The sequence below is a fragment of the Trichoderma gamsii genome (genome assembly GCF_001481775.2).
Source record: "Trichoderma gamsii strain T6085 chromosome Unknown Scaffold_25.2, whole genome shotgun sequence".
Taxonomy (NCBI): Eukaryota; Fungi; Ascomycota; class Sordariomycetes; order Hypocreales; family Hypocreaceae; genus Trichoderma; species Trichoderma gamsii.
In genome coordinates this window covers 143,088-159,574 of record NW_020171362.1, presented here as the reverse complement: position 1 = coordinate 159,574, position 16,487 = coordinate 143,088, and the positions used below count along the sequence as shown (strand labels likewise).

The 16,487-nt window shown below is 49.9% G+C and overlaps 5 protein-coding genes across 5 annotated transcripts; 2 read left to right on the top strand and 3 right to left on the bottom strand.

Annotated features, from left to right (window-relative positions):
• Positions 1 to 471: 471 nt before the first annotated feature.
• TGAM01_v207033 (histone acetyltransferase type B subunit 2) lies at positions 472 to 2,143 on the bottom strand (the record flags this gene model as incomplete). The annotated part of the gene is made up of 6 exons (XM_018804217.2): positions 472 to 646; positions 734 to 1,219; positions 1,279 to 1,794; positions 1,854 to 1,905; positions 1,977 to 2,030; positions 2,107 to 2,143. The coding sequence occupies 6 exons, from the start codon at positions 2,141 to 2,143 to the stop codon at positions 472 to 474; spliced, it is 1,320 nt and encodes a 439-aa protein (XP_018662646.2).
• Positions 2,144 to 2,801: 658 nt separating this feature from the next.
• Positions 2,802 to 7,313, top strand: TGAM01_v207032 (alkaline phosphatase D; the record flags this gene model as incomplete). The annotated part of the gene is made up of 5 exons (XM_018804218.2): positions 2,802 to 2,806; positions 2,866 to 2,959; positions 3,024 to 3,333; positions 3,396 to 4,700; positions 4,765 to 7,313. 5 exons carry the CDS (start codon positions 2,802 to 2,804, stop codon positions 7,311 to 7,313), a joined length of 4,263 nt encoding a protein of 1,420 aa, XP_018662647.2.
• Positions 7,314 to 7,633: 320 nt separating this feature from the next.
• On the bottom strand, positions 7,634 to 8,493 carry TGAM01_v207031 (hypothetical protein; the record flags this gene model as incomplete). Its single annotated transcript, XM_018804219.2, has 3 exons — positions 7,634 to 7,916; positions 7,987 to 8,268; positions 8,351 to 8,493. The coding sequence occupies 3 exons, from the start codon at positions 8,491 to 8,493 to the stop codon at positions 7,634 to 7,636; spliced, it is 708 nt and encodes a 235-aa protein (XP_018662648.2).
• A 1,004-nt stretch (positions 8,494 to 9,497) lies between these two features.
• On the top strand, positions 9,498 to 13,894 carry TGAM01_v207029 (hypothetical protein; the record flags this gene model as incomplete). Its single annotated transcript, XM_024550003.1, has 8 exons — positions 9,498 to 9,573; positions 9,799 to 9,872; positions 9,919 to 9,995; positions 10,047 to 10,208; positions 10,255 to 10,329; positions 10,406 to 10,445; positions 10,503 to 11,629; positions 11,683 to 13,894. 8 exons carry the CDS (start codon positions 9,498 to 9,500, stop codon positions 13,892 to 13,894), a joined length of 3,843 nt encoding a protein of 1,280 aa, XP_024405239.1.
• A 574-nt stretch (positions 13,895 to 14,468) lies between these two features.
• On the bottom strand, positions 14,469 to 16,259 carry TGAM01_v207030 (hypothetical protein; the record flags this gene model as incomplete). Its single annotated transcript, XM_018804221.2, has 1 exon — positions 14,469 to 16,259. One exon carries the CDS (start codon positions 16,257 to 16,259, stop codon positions 14,469 to 14,471), a length of 1,791 nt encoding a protein of 596 aa, XP_018662650.2.
• Positions 16,260 to 16,487: the final 228 nt, after the last annotated feature.

Here is a 16,487-nt window from a genome sequence, read left to right as displayed (position 1 = left end):
CCCAGCAACAACTAGTAGGTGAATAATGCAGCTCCGAGCGCCTGTCCATCGACTCTGCCAGCTGCCTCACAGTTGTTATAAAAGCGCACCATTTTTTTTTGTTCAAAAGCTTCGAAAAACTATATTAACTAACACGGTTGGGTAGCTTTTGCTCTTGATAAGTATTTGTAACTCTTAATCGTCCTTCCTGGACAATTCTATTTCCATTTCTTCGCCATATTCTGCCTTGACACTTGCTAATTTCGACCTGATATCCGCGTTTTCGCCTTCGCTGACCTTCGAGAACGCGTAGCCATTAGGTCTAGTTGTCCAATGCGAGTATTCGTCCTCGGCATTCTCAGAATCGTAATCAATTTTATTAGATTTGACCGACCTAGCCCTCTCATTGACAAGTCGCATGTATTCTCGCATCTCCTCTTCTTCGCCTTCATCCTATGAAGACCGACTCTTCTCCCAGAACTTCCACCTCATCTATCGGTCAAGCTCATCAACTGGCAAGTCGCCATCATCCTTTCCAACAATAGATTCCGCAACTTTCCAAATTTGTAGCAGGTTGTCCTCGGCGGCACTGGCAACCAACCAAGGCTCATTGGGGTTCCAGCTGAAGTCGGCCAAGTGGTTTGTATGGCCGCCATGCATGAATAGCCTAGAATGTGGTGAGTGGTTAGCAGACCGAAAATAACAAAGAACTCAACAAAAATGATACTTGAGAATACACATGGTTGCAACTTACAGCTCAGGAGGGCCGTCGTCCTGGTCATCGGGAAGCTGTTCCTCACCGACGCGAGATAAGTCCCAGAAGATAATTCTTCGGTCATAACTTCCACTTCCCAAGATGCCGGCTTCGGTGGGATGCCAGGCGAGGGATGTTACCGCGTCATTGTGGCCCTCAAGGGTGTGCACCTTCTCCTTCACATTTCGTAGATCCCAGATTCCAATCGTCTTATCGGCGGAAGCTGTGGCGACAAGGACTTCAGACTTTGGATTAAATGCTAGCGCATTGATGGCATCTAAATGGCCTTGCTTTGCGACAACGGCAGCCTTATTCGTCTCGACCTGTCGCAGATCCACGATTTGCAGGGTCTGGTCGTCCGATACGGAGCCAATAAAGTTCTTAGAAATAGGGTGGTATTGAACGTCGTTGACAATTCGGGCATGGTGAGTATATCTGCGAACAGGTTTTAATATCCTCGAGTCGGCCTCAAGAAGCTTCAAATCCCTGTGTTCAGAAGCAAATCAGCCACAAGGTCCTAGGATGTCGTCAAATGCTTTACTCACCACAAACACATGGTCGTATCCTCACTGCCTGAAGCGAGGCATCCTTCCTCATGGGGATTCCAGTTGAGGCCAAAACCTTCCTCTTTATGGCCGATCAGCTCAATCTGCGCGTTCACTTTGCCCAGCGATGCAGGTTGTAAGGGGTGCTTTGTCCGATCAAAGATGAGAATTCTGCCATCAACGCCAAGAGTAGCGATGATGTCTGGGTTTTGAGGCTGATAGCGAGCCTTGTTGACCTCTCCGGGATGCTCAATTCTTTGTACAATGTCGCACTTTAGGGCAGCAACGTCGCCTGCCTTTCCGTAGCCTCCAATCTCGCCTCGTTCCTCGTCATAGTCGTCAGGGTTCGGTACTACAGCTTTGGGTATCTGGACATCGGCGATTTGGAGAAAGTTGGCGCTGCCGTCGGAGGTATGGGTTCCGAGCAAGAGACGGTGCATGCGATAGTTTTTGCCCTCTGGCTCCTTGACGTCAGGAAACCATTGGACTGTTAGAGTTGGCCAAGTCAGGGCCGTTCTGAAACACAGGTGTCAGAGCACAGATCCAATCATATGACTGCTAAAGAACAAAGTTACCCAAGAATCATATCGTATAAGAATGGGCTGTTTTTCTTCCATGTCTTGTACTCTAGGATGAGCTCGAAATCAGTTCACATGCCCCGCATATCGAGAGCCAGTATCAGCATGATGGAAGCTTACCCTCATTGATGAGACGTTCCTCCTGGTCGTCTTCCTCGTCATGAACCATATCGACTGCAGGCGCGTATCAAGATTAGCATGGGATTGCCGGAGTCGTTACGGCATTGAGCCAGATTTAGTCTTGACAAACCATCGGGAGGGTCGAGCTCAGAGCCTTGAGGCGCCATGGTTAGATATATAAGAGATTTTGGCGAAGAAGCCCAATCAATGCTTGTTGAAAAATCTGTTAGGAGAACACAAAGAAGATGCGGTGATTCGCCCGGAAGGAGCTCCAAGATCAGATTAATGAGGTCGAGAGAGCGAAAAAAGGCTGGCCTGGCGGAAGCTTGAAAAGAATAGCCGGTCGCGTCGCGCGTTAAGTGACGAGAGGCTGGCAGGGCGTGTCGTTAGCGGGCAGCAGCTGAGCCTTGCTCGCCACCCCCCTCCCCTCAATCCCTCAGAGCCTGGCCTAGTCGCTAGAGTCATTCGCCGCAGCGCATTGTCATAGAAGCCGCCTCCAGCATCAACTCGCTCTTTTCCACGCCGCTCATCGCTCCCAGCAATCTCTTCGTCCGCCCAGCTACAGCTGCCTCGTAGCATTGTTGTTGGATAAGCTACGGGATCATTAGCTGCAGCAGCTCCGCGGCTCTCTTTTCCGTCGTGTTCGTTGGGGTTGCTTTCTTCTGTCCTGTTACGACCTTGTCGCGAATTGGCTGAATCTGCCGGCTTTGTGACTTTCGGTTGGCATTCCAGCGCTGCTCAGTATACGAACCATCTTTCTCCTTTTTGTTCGACATATAATTGTTATATATATCTTGGGCGCATAGCTGCCCGACTACCGGCATCATGGGGTTCGTTTCATGACTGCGAAAATCTGCGTGCTACCAATGCTGACGTCTTTGATCTATAGTGTTCCCAAGTTCTTCAGATGGCTCTCAGAGCGTTATCCGGCCATCTCGCAAGTAATTGCGGAAAATCGCATCCCAGAATTCGACTGCCTCTATGTAAGAGAGAGCCTAGAGTACCCCTTCTTGTGGCAGCGAGCTAATGCCGGTATTCTCCTTTTAGCTTGACATGAATGGTATCATCCACAACTGTACACACAAAGATGCTGGCGAAGATACTACTTTCCGACTCAGCGAAGAAGAAATGTTTATTCGCATATTCAACTACATCGAACATTTGTTTGGAAAGATTAAGCCTAAGAAGCTTTTCTTCATGGCAATTGATGGAGTTGCTCCCCGTGCCAAAATGAATCAGCAGCGTGCCAGACGTTTCCGAACGGCCCTGGATGCCGAGAAAGCTCGCGACAAGGCGATCCGTGAGGGAGTAGAGCTCCCAAAAGAAGAGCCTTTCGACAGCAATTGCATCACACCAGGTTCGCCATGTCCCTGCACAATCTCCTCATTTCATGCTCTAACCCCCCAATTTTATTTCTAGGCACTGAATTCATGGCGAAGCTGTCACAACAGCTCCGATACTTTGTGAACAAGAAAATCTCGGAAGATACCGATTGGCAGGGATGTGACGTTGTCCTATCTGGGCATGAGGTTCCAGGTGAAGGAGAGCATAAGATCATGGAGTACATCCGAAACGCAAAGGCACAGCCAAACTACGACCCGAACGTACGACACTGCCTTTACGGTCTTGATGCCGACTTGATTATGCTTGGACTTTTAAGCCACGATCCTCATTTCTGCCTGCTGCGTGAAGAAGTTACATTTGGACGAGCCTCCAAGACGAAGTCAAAGGAACTTGAACATCAAAACTTCTATCTGCTCCATCTCTGTATTGTGAGGGAATACCTGGAAATGGAATTTCAGGAGCTTCAGAATAAAGATGCTTTAAAGTTCCAATTTGATCTCGAAAGAGTCATTGACGACTTCATCTTGATGGCATTTTTCGTCGGAAACGACTTTTTGCCAAACCTTCCTGGATTGCATATTAACGAAGGCGCTCTGGCGAACATGTTCAGAATTTACAAGTCTGTCCTTCCACAATGTGAAGGCTACATCAACGAGAACGGTGTTATTCACCTTGACCGTTTGCAGCGTCTGCTCGACGAGCTCAGCAAGACAGAGCTGGACCACTTTGAATATGAAGTTTCTGATCAACAGTGGTTTGCATCCAAACAAATGGAGAAGAAACTCGAACAAAAAAATGGAGCCAAGCCGAGATCGCAAAAGAATAATCAGATGATCATGACTTCATTTCAGAGAGATTTATGGAAACAAAAGATTCGCCCTTTCATCTCAAACAGATCCCAGCAGCCACTGGACTTGGGATCAGATCTCAAGGCTGCGGATCGAAAGTTTGCTCAAGATCTTGCCGAGTCTATGCACTTGGAGTGGTCTACCAAGGAAGACGAAGAGGGCAACCGTCGCCTTGTAATCGCGTTCCCCCCTAAGAAGGAAACCAGCGACGGCGAGGACGATGACGAAGAGGAAGGAAACCTCGCAGCTTATCGTGTTATGAAGTCCTATGACAAAGCGACCATTGCTGACGTTTCCCCCGAAGATGCTGAGAAGCAATATGAAGAGCTATACCAGCAAAAATATCAAGGCTGGAAGACTAAATACTATCTGCAAAAGTTTGAAGAATGGCCTCAAGACAAATATGAGGAAGAACAAAAGAAACTCTGCGAGAATTATGTGCAAGGCCTACAGTGGGTGCTCTATTACTACTACAAAGGCATTGCCTCGTGGCCATGGTTTTACGCCTATCACTATGCACCACTCACGTCGGGTAAATATTGCTGCATAAAACTTACCACACTATGGAGTTGTTTACTAACGAATATTGTATCTAGATGTTACCAAGGGCCTCAGTGCCGACCTGAACTTCAAGTTAGGTCAGCCCTTTAAGCCTAACGAACAACTCATGGGTGTGTTACCAGACCGAAGCAAGAAAATTGTGCCAACTGTTTACCACGACCTAATGACCAATGCAAATTCTCCCATCATTGACTTCTATCCACGAGACTTTGAATTGGACATGAACGGCAAAAAGATGGAATGGGAGGCAGTGGTCAAAATTCCATTCATTGACGAAGCGCGACTTCTGGCTGCCATGGCGCCCCAAAACGAGCTCCTTAGCGACGACCAAAAGGCGCGGAACGGCTTTGGAGTTCCTCTCAAATTCACATACTCTCCCGAAGTCAACTTTACTTATCCTTCTCCACTTCCTGGAATTTTCCCAGAGATACAGTATTGTCATTGCATTGAGAATATCTTTGATTTACCCAATATTGAGGGACTCGATTACGTCTCTGGACTGACGAATGGAGCTCTGGTGAATATAAAGGCTCTTGCTGGATTCCCGACTCTACACACACTGCCACACACGGCACAGCTAGTAGAAGGATATGGAGTCAATGTTTTCCAGCAAGACAGCAGAAATCCAAGTGTCATCGTGACTCTTACCGGTACTGAGATGCGGACAAAGGTTGAAACATGGAAAAAGAAGCTAGGCCAACGCTGCTTCGTTGGCTATCCATTCATTCAAGAAGCCAAAGTTATCAAGGTACAGGATGAGCTATTTTCCTACGAGCTGGCCGAAGATGAAGAAACTGTTGTTACCAAAGATCATGACAACAGAACAGCTTCCGATTTTGCAAAGGAGGCCGAGTTTCTAGAGAATTGGCATGCCAAACGCCTGGGAATCACGGTTGGCCAGGTTGAATGCCTTGTTCACGTTCATATGCTCAAGGGTCTCATCAAAACGGAAGAGGGTGCTCTAATCAAGGAGTACGCTGAAAACCCCAGCTTGCGCAAGGTCTACGCGTCCCAAACCATTGTGGAAGAAGTAGTCAACGAAGACGAACGTTTCATCGAGAGACCAGCCCTGCCGATTGAGGAAGAGTTCCCTCAAGGCACACGAGCTTTCTTTTTGGGTGAATTCGCATACGGTCGCCCCTTGGAGGTGACTGGACATGTTAACGGCAAAGCAAATATTATGGTCTTGGTTCCCAAAAATAAGGAGCCAGATATCACGAAGAAGATCATTTTCCAAGCAGAGCGATCCAACCCGTATACGCCATCCTTCGCAATTGCCAAACAGCTAGGCGTCCATCCTCTCATCCTTAGCAAAATTACGTCGTCTTTCCAAGTTATCAGTGCTGCCGGCCTGAAGCTAAACCTGGGTCTCAATTTGAAATTTGAGGGTCGAAAGCTCAAAGTGCTGGGGTACTCACGCAAATCGGAGACTGGATGGGAGTTCTCTAACCTGGCTGTGAAGCTTATTGCTGATTACATGGTCGCATTCCCCGATTTCTTTGCAGCGATTCAGAAAGAACCGCAAAGAAGTGAGATTTCTGAGAGCGACCTGTGGAATGATCCGAGCGTTGCTTCGCAGCGGATCAAAGACATATTAGCGTGGCTAAGGAAACAAGAGACGAGCAAATTTGAGCGAGTCCCCCTTGACGCTGAGCAACTCGATTCGGGAATTGTCATGGCTCTCGCTACGGCTGGAGAACAGTTGCACCAAGCGAGCATGGATGCGGCTACCAAGACGCTCAACTCTGTGCCTCGTACAGCCTTGTTGAAGCCGGCGGATGCGGAGATGGTGCTAGGCAACCAAACGTTCAGGCTAGGAGATCGGGTTACTTTCATTGCCGCTGCCGGTAAGGTCCCAATTGGAACTCGGGGAACTGTTGCCGGCATTTCTCGAACGGCAACTGCTGTTCTCTTGGACGTCGTGTGGGACATCTCCTTCATGAGTGGCACGACTCTCGGCGAGAGGGCTCCAATGTTCCGTGGGCAGACCGTTTCATCATCGACGGTGCTGAATACTACCAATTGGCAAGTCGTCTCTGCATCATCAAAATCGCGACAGAGGAAATCTGTTACGGCCACGGGATCGGTTGGATCATACGGTTCAGTCGGTGTTACACAGTACAAGGACGCTCCAGCCCCTCCTCCCCTCCGAGGCGGATGGCGTGGAGCTGCTTCAGGCGATTCAGCTTCATCAGGCCGTGGGCGGAACAGCCCTGGTCGCGGCGCTCGAGGAGGTAAGCCAAATCTATTGCACAGCGGACTTGTCTATCGGCCGGGCCAACAAGGTGGTAGCCCAAGCGGTGACAACGCTCCCAATGGAAATCACGCTCCCAATGGAAACGTAAATGGAAGAGGAGGAAGTGGCAGAGGCCAAGGACGTGGTCGAGGCAATGGCGGCAACAGAGGCTCGCTTGCTCCTCAGACTGGACCTGGACGAGATCAACCAGCCCTCTATGGCAACGTGCCGCCTCCTGCAAACCTTGAGACGTCGCGAGGCGGTCGTGGTCGTGGTCGAGGAGGAAGGGGACGTGGTGGACCTAATCCCAACCGTGGCCGTGGCGGTGCTGCCGCTCAGCAAGCATAGGAGCTTGCATCTATTGATATTCGAGCGGATGCAGAGCCGGTGGAGGTTCAAAAGCGTTGGAATACCCTATGATTGGCTTATGTACCTAGCTACGACGGCAAATGTTCATAGTGCGGCCACATGTGGCGTGTCATTGCAGGGGCAGCTGTCGATCTAGCTGTAGTAGAGTCTTGTGTCATTGTAGTATGCCAACGGATAAAAGAAAATGATTAACCCTCAAAGATCTCACTCAGCGTGCCTCATGATTGTTTCTTTTTTTTCGGTTCAGAATTAAACTTCATTCATCTTATTTGATACTATCGAAAAAACAGGCTGGCATCTCAAGGCTTCTTGCTCTTCTTGCTCTTTGTGCTGCTCTTATCCTTTGTGTCTTTGCCCTTAGTATCCTTGGACTTGAGGGCAGGAAGCGTAAAGAGGTCACTGACCCCACCGCTCATGGCATTCCACATGGCAAGCGGCTTATCCATGTCCCATGTCAAGATGCCGACCCAAGGCTGTACGTTGTAATGTAACTTTAGAGTTACGTCGGCAGTCTCGGCGATCTTGCCGCTAGGGTGGGTGATTTGGTACTTGGGCTTCTGGTTCTTGAGCTTGAGAAGTCCTCTAATATCACATATCGATTAGCCTTTGATATCAATTGCGTCTGCATAGGAGATTTTCTTCTAATTATTACCTTTCAGGCGCAATGCTCTTGCCTTCAGCGCTCCTCTTGAGCTTCTTCATAGCCACGGGGCCGATGTTCTGTAAGTGATCGGCACTGGGGTTGGTGATGATGCTATCCCAGATAACGGCAGTGTTGTTGATGCCGCCAGGGCTCGTCCAGTCTGCCGTTACATAGACAAAGAGTTGCTTGGTATTCCATGTGAAGAGTGAGGAGAGGTCAGCTTCTAGGGAGAAGCGAATGATGGCATACTCTTCCTTTTTCGAAGAGTAGTAGTGGGGTCGGCCCTTGACACTATATATTGCATTGCACGATAGCAAAATGGTTAGATGAAAAGAAAGAGCTGAGTAAAATATTTCGAGTTTGCTTTGCATACACTTGAATGTTGTCGGTTTTTATGACGCCGCTGGGTGTGCGAGCGGAGCCGAGATCTGTGGCAGCAATGAATGCGCCCAGGACGAAGGTGACGGTGGTGAAGAAGCCAAAGACATTCTGGAGTCGGGTAAAGGAGCTGTGCATGCTGGGCAATTTGTTGCTGGCGCCAGCTGAAATTTCAACAATGGAATCGATCGGTTTGTTGTCGTCAATTAATGCGGATCCAGCGCTGTAGAGAGAAGTGCAGCTGCCGCATGGATGGGCATGCGCTGGTGTTAGTATCACCAAGCTTGCAGTCGGTTTATAGCAGCTGGCCTTGGCTTAACAGGACACGTCGCTGAGGGACCGCAAATTGTCAGCCTTGCAGATGGGGTCCTGCTGTTTATTGGGCAATCGGAAGAAGGCTGCAGCTTGAGCTAGGCCCAATTGAGCGCTAGTAGCGGGACCCCTACAAGGTACTTGGCAGATCCAAGTCAACTGCGAGACGACTTGCATGGAAGGGCACAACAAACAGTAAATGCGATACCGGGCATTAGCGCATTGAAATAGCATATGATAATCCATAATTATGAAGGCCTCGAACATGCCTCTTGATCAGTATAACTCTCCGTTTTTATGTCTCTATATCATCGAGCACAAGTGGTGCCTTGATAGGCAGTCTACTACCTACTCTCGCTTACACGTATTGACGTACTGTCTGTACCGTTTGGTCTAGCAGTAAAAGGGCAGCTATCGACCCTGCTTAGCCCACCCTCTTTTTCCCTGCTTCCCACCGAGTGATACTTCGGCCCAGGCGGAGGGTTGCTCTGCATGGCATGTAACGCGATTGCACCTGTTCCTGTTCTGTATTAGCAAGCAGAGCTGTATGTCCCATCCGTCGCTCTGAGGTAGCCCTTGTCGTCTCTCTCCGGCGGCGATCGGTGCAATTGCTTCTTACATACCGCCCTCGCCTCCCCGCTTCCCTCGTCTCCCTTCCACCGAGTCAGGATACCGAGAGCCCTCTCTGTGGGCTGGTATTATTAGGCTTCGAACGCATCCGGCTCGAGTCGCTCCAATGCGATAGACGCCCAGCGCCCTGTTGCTTACATCAATAGCACCCTCAGAGCGCCTGCGTGAACAATGCGACGACCACAACAGTCGACGACGCCATGTCTCGCCGCGACGACGACATATCGCCCAGCGTGACCCCAAGCGGCCTAGGCGGTACTGCAGATCCAGAGGCAAGTTAAAGAGAGAGCGTGCAATAATACTGTTTCCCAGCAACAGCTCCTCATAAAGTGCGCGACCGCTTCATCCATCCCAATGGCTGCCTTGACGCCATCGCCTTGATTGTCGCCTGGAGATTACCTACCTCTAGGTAGTCTGCATGCCCTGTGGAGGCCCGAACGAGGCGCGCGTGGGCCCGAACGCGCTGTGACGCAGCGGCCTTTAGCCACTAAACTGCGCCAGCTCACCACGCCTCGTTGGCGCCATGGGCCGCTGTGCCCGCTATGAACTTTTGCTTTGCGTTGGCCACGGGCCAAGTTTCCCTTATCGAGCGCCTCCACTAATGATACCTGGAATACCCAGACCCGACCTCCAACATCATCATCGCCAAACGTCCGTGAACATGTGCAACAAGAGCCTGTAGCTCTCGGGGCCTCAAAGTAAGCCCGCCGCCTCTCCCTTTTGCGCTTCTGCACGATACGATCCCCCAGGCATTTGCTGAGCCGGACTAGGCTACCCAAATCGGCGCCGCGCATCGCTAGTCGAAGCCCTATCGAGGCTGCTGAAGAAAAATTCCCTGTCGGTCACGCGGAAACGGACAGCGATCCGAAGCCATCTCGAGAAAGCAGCAAGGCGACAAAAACCCGATGGGAGTATGTCGTCACTCTTATAATTCTATGCTGCCGCATCTCGTTCAAGCTGGGACCCAGCGCTGACCTGCAAAAGCCCATTTGCTCGCTATCACTCCAATGCGCACTCGTTCCCGGATTATGTGTAAGATTCGATGCTCATCCGGCAATCTCTTTTTTTTTTTTTTTTTGAACCTCGCCCAGTTACTAATCTAGTCTAGGGAACCAAAACGCAGCACTACCATGGTTCCAGAACGGCTGGTGAGTGATGCTACCAGTTGATCACGCTGGTCGGACTACTGACAAACGTGCGAATAGAAACAAATCAATAGAGCGACCAGGCCAGTCGATACGCTCAGCGGGAGACGACACGACTCTCTCAACGATGCAGATGCCCCAGCAAGCAAACGCCAGAAGAAGGATATCGTCCGAACGCACGACACGACAGCGAGCCCATATTTCCCCAGACCTAAGCCATCGAAGAGTAGCGATATTCAAGAAACACACGTGGAGGGCTTGCACGACGATATATATGACATTAGAAGTACTTCAAGCGCAGGAAACACAAGCCTAGGCGCTTTAGGAGGCTTGGACGAATATCGCCACTTACCGCCTATCAGAGGAAAGAATAAAGGGAGGCCCCGAAGGCGAAGCCAGATTTTATCGAACTCGGTTCACCAAACGCAGAGCGATACTGTTGGCACCAAACTCGACGGGTACCAAGCTCTCGATCCTCAATCTCCGAACCGAAATCGATTACCTACGGATATAGACAGCCCGGATGTCCTTGCATCCGAACAACGACCATCTACGGTAACAAATGCAGGCTTTGTCACCTCTCGATTCTTCAAAAGAGATCGGCCGTATCACCTTGCAGACAACAGTCGCCCCCAGATTAAGCGCCAAAAGCCTTCGACAGTCAAAGAGTCTATTGACGTCTCGGAAGACGAACTCCAGGCCGATTTTGCAAAGTACACGGAATCGAATGACAGCAAAAACACGGCATCAAGAACTCCCGCTCATTTGAGCCACCAGAAAAAATCTACAATGCGAGGAGATATCCACCCTACGGTTTTCAAGACTTCATCGCAACGACAGGCACGATCTGACGACATAGCCATAATCAGAGCGGTTTGTGGGAAACATGTCTACGAGCGCGGTGACAATACCGATATAGTGTTTTTGCGCCGAGAAGACAAGGATGGCAGAAGGCTTGAAGCCATATTTGAGAATGGCAGCGTCGCAAAAGAGCATTCTTGGCTAGGCATCGATCTGGATCAAGTTTCTTTTTTCGGATATTCTGAACCGTCAAGCCGCTATGGGTATATAATGCGTTCGAACAAGAAGGATGCCGGTCCGAAGCTTTATCTGGAATTCGAAAGTATTAACAAAACTAAGAATTTCTGTGAACTTTTGAGATCTGTAAAAGTTGACCGGAGGCACATGTATGTATTAGATGCTTTAATGAGGCGATCAAGAGGCTAACATATATCTCCAGCGAAGATCTAGAAAAGAAGGCTGAGAAGGCCTTTGATGAAACGAAGACTTGGATATCTTCTAACACAACCTCTTCTAACACAGCATCTTCTAACATAGCCTCTAACGAGGACTGTAAGAAAATAAGCCAGCTCTTTTCTACAGACGAGAACGAAAAGGTTATCATACCAAGATCTTCTAGTCTGGATCGACGTCCATCATCAGGTGGAAGACTAAAGGATATCCTATTACAGTCAGCTCAAGATGCAGAGACTTCTAAACCTCTCCGTCGACTAGAAGAAAATGTCGGTCTCGACCAACGACGATCCACGAGATCATCTGCTCCGGCTACGCGCCCCCGTCTGCCATCTCCTGATGCTTGGTCAAAATCACATCCGAACTGGGAAAAATCATGGCTAGCGCCGCTGATATTCCCTGAAACCGGCAAAAACAGAGCGACGGTGGATAAAATTGACATTCCGAGGTTGAACGAGAGTGAATTTCTAAACGACAATCTCATCAACTTTCATATTCGCCACCTTCAATTTAGACTGGAGAAAGAAAGGCCCGAATTACTACACAAAGTCTACTTCTTTAGTACCTTCTTCTTCGAGAAGCTGAAGTCTACAAAAGGCAAGATAAACTACGACGGTGTCAAAGCTTGGACAGCCAGAGTAGATTTGCTCTCTTATGATTACATCTTCGTGCCTGTCAATGAGCATACTCACTGGTATCTGGCCATAATTTGCAATCTTCCTAACGCAGTTCGGGCCCCTTCTCCTGAAGAAAAAGACCCAAAATCTTCGGATGGCTCAGTCGATAATGCGATGGAAATGATAGATGCGTCCGAGTCTCCAAGATTGGCAACAGTCGAAAGAGATTTGACTGATATCTCATTAGAAGACGTGGAGGCAGCGGCACAAAAAGACGCTGATGGCTTCGTTCCACCTCATCGTACAGCCACACCTTCCACACCGTCCTCACCCCCTAGAAAGCGGAAATTTGCAGGGTCTACCCCGTCTAAATTCGACCCTACGCAACCCAGAATTATCACTCTTGATTCTCTTGGAAGCCCGCACGCTCCAACAATCAAGGCGTTGAAAGAATATCTCGTTGAGGAAGCGAAGGCGAAGAAGGGCATTACCTTGCAAACTATTCCCACCGGCATGACAGCCAGGGGTATTCCAGAACAGAACAACTTTTGCGATTGCGGAGTTTTTGTGCTAGGATATATGGAAGAGTTCTTGATAAACCCTGACGAGGCAGCTCGCAAGCTCTTCTCAAAAGAAGAGCTCGGCTGGAACATTCGTCCATCTGACCTGCGAAATCAGATGAGAGAGCTGCTATTCAAACTTCAAGATGAACAGCACAAACGACACCTGCAGCAGCGAGAGGAGAAGAAGCTCCTCAAAGCGAAGAGAAAGGCAATGGCCGAATCCAGCTCGCAAATTTCCTCGCCGCCTAAGCCGGTAGCATCTCCTTCTCCACCACTGAAATTGCCCGGTTCTTTCCCCAGCGAGTCGCCGGAGAGGAAACCAATGTCAGGGACTGAGCCCTCTTCATCAAAATCTATACAAGAGGCTGATACCTTAAAAGACAGTAACTTGAACGGCGAGACGTTGCATGAAGATGAGCAGAGGTTCAAAGCGCTCTCAGAGCCCCAGTTTATCAGCTGCTTATCAGATGCGTCAGGCGCCAGCCCTACCATCACGAAGGGCAAAATTCCTCCTATCGCTTCCTCCAAAGCGCCCGAAGAGCCACAACTCATTGGCTGCTTATCAGAGGGGGAAAGTGTCACCTCCAATATCCCAAACCCAAAGGGCAAAATCCCCCCCAGCGATTCTTCTTTAGCCTCCAAACGCAATGGTTACTACGGTAAACTGGTCGTGGAGTTGAAAGCCGTCAACAAGAGCGATAAAAGCCAGTTTGAAGAATCTATTCTGGACGATGATGAAGATGACTCAGTCCAATTTATAATGCAGCAATCGAGCGCTTCATCTGAGAATAACGAGGCCACGTCAAAACCAAAAGAGACGAGTCGCAACCGACAGTCATCTGTGGAGCTGGTTGGAGAGACAAGGAGTCGATCAACGTCGTCCCATAGGCATGACCAACAGACTAAACCCTTCACCAGCACTTTAGCACGGTTAAAAGCGCGAAAAGACGTCAAATCTAATGATACCCGAAGAGGGCCAAGATACGAGGGCATTGACAGGTCGGCGGCAATATCCTAGTACATACGTCTAAATCGTCTTTCTCTTTTTCCCTTTTGAGTTGTTTTCAGTAATCCAGAATTTCATTGCGAGAAGTACATGCATCGCGAACGAAGCGGAGTTATAGGCAAGCTTTTTTGCCTGCTTTGTTTGTTGGTTTGTTTTTTTTTTTTTTCCTTTGGTCCGTACCAAACGCACGTTGTGGTTTTAGGGAGAAATACAGTCGGGCATAGCAAATGGCGTCGCATTCTGTTTTTTTTACGGTTTTGTAGGGATGCAACTTTTCCCGAATTTCAAGGGGGATTTCGGTTCGTTGATTTATTCAACATCTCTCGCGTGGCTTGATAGATGGTGGATTTAGTAGATACAATACATGGCCGGTACTATCATGTTATGCTAGTGATATACTTATAAACGAAATGAAGATAGTTGACTTTGTAAATATGACCCACGATATTCACCAGTGTGTATGCATGCATATTATGTGCTCTTCAAGATGTGTATTATATACAAGAACCAATGCTGTGTACAAACGATCCGACTTTGCTATTATATGTAAACCTCTAGACTGTTGCCCATGCTTCTTTTCACTTTTTTAATCATCGCCTCCTTCGTTTTCTTCTCCTTCTCCTTCTGATGAATCATGTACGCCATTGGTTGATGCTCTTGGGGTTTTGGGAATTTCAAATACCACGCCACCGTTTCTTACTCCTTTTACTTTGCTCACGCTCCATCTGCCCAGGCGGTGGTCTTTAGCCACGGCGGCGACGATACAGACGCCTTCTTCGCCGCGGTCGCCACGCTCGAAGATGGCGATGTCGTTGATGACACCTTCTATGGGTCGGTAGTGAGGCTTGTCTTCGCTGTCGTCCGATGCGCCGTTGGTCTGTTCATCTGAAGAGCCGCCGAGGGTGGCGACGAGATCAATCTTCTTCTTGTCTTCGGACAGCTGCCATATCCGCACGTGGCCATCCCAGCTGCCGCTGATGATGACGTCGGAATAGGGGATGACTTTCAGGGCTGTGATCCAGCGAGGGGTGGGCGCGGGAACGACCTTGCGATCTGGGTTCACTTCAGCCGAGGCCGCTTCTGGCTCCAGCGGCGGGTCGAGGCCGTGGGCGAGGGGCTGGATGTAGACGGGCTTCTTCTTCGTCACGTTCCAGAGGGAGAGACTGCCGTTGTCGCTGCCGGTGACGAAGAGCTCGTCGTCGATCATGGCGATGCGGTCCATGCTGCCCTCGTGGAGGAGCGATCGCGGATTGATACCGGGCTGGGGCTTTTTGTCTACCGCGCCGCCACGGAAGACGAGCTGGGTTTCTTCTGCGACCTTCCATAGGCGGGCGGTTTTGTCGCGGGCACCGACACTGACGCATCGCTCCTGAGCGAGAGCGTCGATGTCGATGACCTCGTCTTGGTGACCGAACAAGGTCTCGATGTAGGCCAGCTCGTCCAAGCTCCAGACCTTGACTGTTCGGTCCTTGGAGCAGGAGTAGAGCTGGTTCGTGCCTCTCCGGAAGGCAAGTCCCGTTACAGCGTCACGGTGGTGTGTAAAGACTTTGATCGGTTTCAGGGTCTCAGCATCGTGGACGATAATCTTCTTATCCTGGCCTCCGGTGACGACGTATTTGCCATCAGAAGAAGCGGCAACCGCCAAGATATTCTTCGTGTGTCTCTTGTAATCCCTGTCTTCTTTCTTGTGCGCATTTCCCTTGATCCACAGCTCCAGCTCCGGTCGCTTTTTAGGTGGCGCCGGGGGCTTCTTCGGTTTCCGTTTTGTCGTCTGCGGGTACTGGTGCTGAGGGAGGTCTTGTATCCTCCACTTGTGGAGGTAGAGGTCTTTGGTGGTGGTGTAGACGTATGGTGCGCAGGCGGCAATGGATGTGACAGAGTTTGTGTTTGATCTGAAAAACGTCTGGCTGGCCTTGTCAAAGGCCAATTCGGCAGCCAATTCGCGGTAGACTTTTCCTTTTGATTCAGCCACATCTTCCTGCAGCCTCTCGGCGATCAGGTCTCGGTCAATCTCTGCGGCGTCGAATCCAATCTCATCCACGTGCTCCTTGACATTGTCGAGGTAGCGCTCGGCCAGTCGCAGTCGCTGCTCGGCGGCGGTCTCGCCTCCAATGTCAGAGTCGCTGTCGCCTTCGTCGTTGCTCGCGACAGAGGCGCCATTGTAGCTTTCTTCATCTTCAGAGTCGCTGCCGGAAATCGACTCGTCGTCACGCTCGACTCGCTTCTTACTCGGGGCGGCCTGCTGCTGCTTCGCAGACGGCTTCGCAGATTTCGCAGAGGTTTTGGCAGAGGATTTTGAGGCGGCAAATTTCTTCTTGGGCGCTTCCGGTGCCGAAGGTCGCTTCCTCTTTCCAGGAACTGTGAAAAACGACGACATTGTGGCTTCAATCCTCCTCGCCAATTGCCATGTACTATCCCACTATGTGCAGTCGACTTTCTCGCATTTACATCCGTACTAAGGAAAAAAAAAAGTTCGAGATAGGCGACCCACCGAACTTTTTCGACCCCACTATGCGGCACTGCAGCGAATCACGGCGCAGATCCGGGTTATAGTGCTTCCGGCCCAGGGCGGTCAGGCCTGGCGTGGGCAAAACGGCAGGTGGGC